The 4,291-nt window shown below is 46.2% G+C and overlaps 1 protein-coding gene across 1 annotated transcript; it reads right to left on the bottom strand.

Moving 5' to 3' along the window:
- Positions 1–1,837: 1,837 nt before the first annotated feature.
- Positions 1,838–2,254, bottom strand: LOC133052804 (uncharacterized protein C1orf53-like). Its single transcript, XM_061137645.1, has one exon. The coding sequence runs from the start codon at positions 2,252–2,254 to the stop codon at positions 1,838–1,840; it is 417 nt and encodes a 138-aa protein (XP_060993628.1).
- Positions 2,255–4,291: the final 2,037 nt, after the last annotated feature.

Below are 4,291 nucleotides of genomic sequence, written 5' to 3'. Positions count from 1 at the left end.
ACGCCTGTGGAAAGTAGCTTCTATCTGAACAAGGGACTCTGTTAACATCTCCTTGTTGTTAAGTGTCAACTTAACTCTCAGGCCACACACTAGCTTATTAACCCAAATAAATGATTCACGCTGGACATTTGCAGAATTACAGCAGACCAGTGGGAATGGAGTGGGAGAGGAGAATGGGAAAATGATAGCATCAAATAATTTAGTAGGCAGTTAACTATATCACCTCAAGCTAGGCTTGAGTGAGACTAACTCATTAGAGCTCATTAACTCCTCAGCAGGCCTTAGTTTATCATATTAGTTGACTTTAGGACTGAACCTCTAGAGAAAGACTCCAGATGGATTCAGCTTAAAGAGAGGGGTTTCTGGGAGGCTTGGGGTTACCATAGGGAAAAAAAATCTGATGAATGGCACATGAAGCTTACATGGGAAGTTGGGTGGATAAAACATTGACTGGAGAGCAAGATAGAGGACTTGTTCAGTTGCTAAGTCATGTCCTACTCTTTGTGACCCCAAGGACTGTAGCACAACAGGCTTCTCTGTCCTTCACTATCTCCCAGAGTTTGCTCAACGTCATGTCCATTGAGTTGATGATGCCACCCAACCATCTCATCCTCTGTCATCCTTTTCTCCTCCTGCCCTCAATCTTTCCCAGCAGCAGGATCTTTTCCAGTGAGTTGCCTCTTCGCATCAGGTGGCTGAAGTATTGGAGGGAAAACCAATCTTGCCTATGGTTACCCTGACCCTTAGCTTAACTAGTTCATGAGCCAGTTGTGAGAGTTTTTAAAACATAAGCATATGTACTATGAAATTCCTTCAGTGACAGTAGGAAGAGTGGCCCTTAGGGATTACTTAGTAAACCATCACTCCTCATCTGCCCAGCCCAACACAAACTCTCCTAACCACCAGCCTAGCCCTCTCACTGCCAGCCGACTCTAAGCCCTATGGTAAAATGAAAGTCTTCAGCAAGGCCAGGCCTTGATCCTCATGGCTCTTTGATTGCCCACCTTGGCTTCTGTGGGATGCTGCCTGCTGCAGGTACTCACATCTCCAAAGAACATATATATACTCCCCCAGCTGTATGGTTTGAAACCTGCTCCGCTACGTAACTGAAAGGGAAAAAGAGCATTTAGAAAATGGTTACTATAACTAATCCTCATAACCCTATGAGTTTCTTCCTCTTTATACTTTATACTGAAGGGGATCAGAAGATGCCACCCTAAAATATGCTACTTTGGCATAAGGATTGTCTTGGAGTGAAAGTAATTAAGAGAGAGCAGACAAAGGAACTCTTCCCTCCCCCTTTCTGCCTAAAAGCAGGACATACACCTCTTTGTGAAGGTGTCCCCTTCCACCTGTCATACTAGGAAGAGGAGAACTACTCTTAATCACAGGATAGATGACACCAACTTGAGTCTGCATCACAAAACTTACTAATAAATAATCCTTATCTTCCATTGAAAGTGAAAGTCATTCAGTCATGTCCAACTCTTTGCAATTCCATGGACTGTAGCCCTCCAGGCTCCTCTGTACATGGAATTTCCCAGGTAAGAATACTGGAGTGGGTAGCTGTTCCCTTCTCCAGGGGATCTTTCTAACCCAGGCCTCTCACATTACAGGTGGATTCTTTACCGTCTGAGCCACGAGGGAAGCCCTATCTTCCATTAGTTTCCCCTAAATATTTACCTCCCCATGATTTACAGCCCCTAGAAGCCCAAACTGCTTTTCCTTTGTCTAGTCATTTCTCCTCAATGTATTGCCCCTTTTTTTGTTTATTAAAATTTTATCCATTTATTTTTAATAAGGCTCAATTAGATGGAGAACAGAGATAAAATTGTTGTCACACATAAAAATATGAATTGAACTGCTTCTTTTTGGATGGGTCTTTAACATCGATTTGACCATATGGACAGTGTCTACAGGCTGAGCCGCAGCGCTGGCCTCTCTGCAAGTGGGCCAGCTGGATTAACACCATGTAGCCAGTAGCTGGGTCCATGTAGTTTAGCTGGCCAGCCGTGCAGGCGGCCGCGTGTAGCTCCTCGATCCTCCACTCTGCCGCCGTTAACTCTTGGCTCCCCGGGTACCTGGCCGCTTCCTCTGGCCCGCCCTGTAAGTCGGGCCCAGGGCCACTGCCTTCTTCCCGCGCAGCCGAGCAGAGGGGGACGCGGCGCCGTCGGCACGCTGCTCCGTCAGGGGGCGGCGGGGTGGTGAGCCGCGGACTCCCGAGCGCGAACGCCAGGACCCTCCAGGCCGCCATGGCCGCCGCCTCTGCCCTTTGTTAAAATGGCATATATGTTTGGTGTGACTTTGGGCAGCCTGTATGTTGACGCTCAGGGCTAGTTCCTGCGTTGCTGGAGAATTTGCATGGTATGTCTTGCTCTAAACTCTCAAGCCTAGTCCCTGCTAGGCTTAGGTTTCTACTTCCTTTCTGTGAAGCTCCTATGTGCCTACATAATATATCATTTCTCCTGTTTATCTGTCTTTTACCAGTTTAATTAACAGACCTCTGTTACTAAACCTAAGAGGGAAGAGCAAAAGTTTTGTCTTCCCCTATGACACTAACCCCAGTCTGCAGAGGTGATATTGAGGGCAAAACAGCTAGTAGCTAGTGCCAGGGTTTGAAAATGGGCAGTCTGATTCCAGTCCTTATGCTCTTTCTTTTTTTATCCCTATGCTCTTTCTTAATTACTCCACTGCAACTACAGTTTAGAAAAACAGTATTCTCTCTCACAACCCAGTTTCACACAGGGATCACATTGTATTCAAAATACACTTTGAGTCTCTAAATACTGAAATCATACTCAGGTAAGAAGAGTTGCAAAAGAAAATGAGATGGAAGCCTGAATTCTATCTTAGGAAGTCTCAACCTGAGGTACATGCACATTGAGTAAAGAATCTCTTTAAGTGTTTAACTCTCTCCTCCATGTCTCTTCACTGCACACATACAGGAAAATGCACGTATATTAAATGTGTGTGTGAGGCCAAACCACTGTGTGCAAGGCAAGGTGCTTGGATTTCCAAAAGGACTCTGAAATGTAATGAAAAAGAGAATGGATGATAAGGACCAAAGGCTTCTACCCTGGTCAGTTTCTCTACCTACGTGCTGCTTTGCTCACGTCTCTTACATCTCCTGCATTGGCAGGCAGATTCTTTACCACAAGCACCACCTGGGAAACCCCTCTAGACAACCTATGATTACAAAATGTGATTTCTGCTGGTCAACTGAAGGCAGCTCTGAAGCCTCATGCAATCAGAAAAGTGTTGTGCTGTGCTTCTGGCAAGCTCAGGACAAGAAAGCATGGCCAGGAGGGTGGGGGGCAGAGGGAACACCCCACCCCAGGGAGGGTTCCTCCCAGCAAGGATGCTGTGGGGAGGCAAGGCCTAAGTGCTTCTGACTTCTCTCTGTTTCTTTCTCTCTTTTAGTATTGCTAAAATATCTCTAAAGGGCGTCAGAGCCCCGGACCTGGTGGGAGAGTTTAGATGGGCTGTGCTGATGCCACGCACACATCCATGCTGCCCCCAGAGGTTCAGGATATTTGTCTGTCAAGGAAGCTACAGCCCACAGTTTCATCATATCGATAAGACACTCCAGGTGGTGAGTGTGAGGCGAATGGCTGCAGCGCTGACTTGGACAGAGCCACGTGGCCTCACATCAGGGGATATGAGTTGGAAACAGAGATGGCAGGTGCTGCACATTCCACCTTGTTACTTAATCTTCTCCAGTGAAAAGCTATAAACAGGTTGCGACCTTCAACATATCATGTTTGCTCCACATTGACAGAAACTCTATGTTCTAGCTGCATATACTAGATTTCAGGTCGTTGGTTAATAACACTTGATTAATTTCAGACACACAATTGAGGCATTCATTAGATCAGTGGTTACTAAATGGGGAGCCTGAAATGTCCCTTTCAGGCTTCACTGAGCTCAGGATCAGGGGACTCTGCTATGATAGACTTTGGATGTGTGCACTGACCTCACGGGCAGAGAGATTTTTATCATACCTCCACGTTCCAGGGGAACAGTGATAGGGGAGGGCAAGAGAGATGAGGGGAAAGAAGGGGTGAGGACAATGAGAGAGAGGCAGAAACCCAGAAAAGTGAGAGGAAGAGAATGGGGAAGGGAAGAGGAAGGAAAAAGAGGAAGGGAAGAAGGAGGAACAGGGTAAAAGGAGGAGAAAAATTGGGAGGGGAAGGAGAGGGAGTAGTGGGAGACAGAAGGAGGAAGAGAAGAAAGAAGAGAAAGGAAAGGAAGAAATGTGTTCTATTATATACCTTATGAGTTGAATTTTAGG

This window comes from Dama dama, chromosome X (genome assembly GCF_033118175.1).
Source record: "Dama dama isolate Ldn47 chromosome X, ASM3311817v1, whole genome shotgun sequence".
NCBI classification, from domain to species: domain Eukaryota; kingdom Metazoa; phylum Chordata; class Mammalia; order Artiodactyla; family Cervidae; genus Dama; species Dama dama.
The sequence above is the reverse complement of the archived record's forward strand: the minus strand, read 5'-3'. Positions and strand labels throughout refer to the sequence as shown.

What these genes read in the sequence shown, in the direction of transcription:
- LOC133052804 (XM_061137645.1), bottom strand. Translation starts at nt 2,254, where the DNA reads ATGGCGGCCTGGAGGGTCCTGGCGTTCGCGCTCGGGAGTCCGCGGCTC.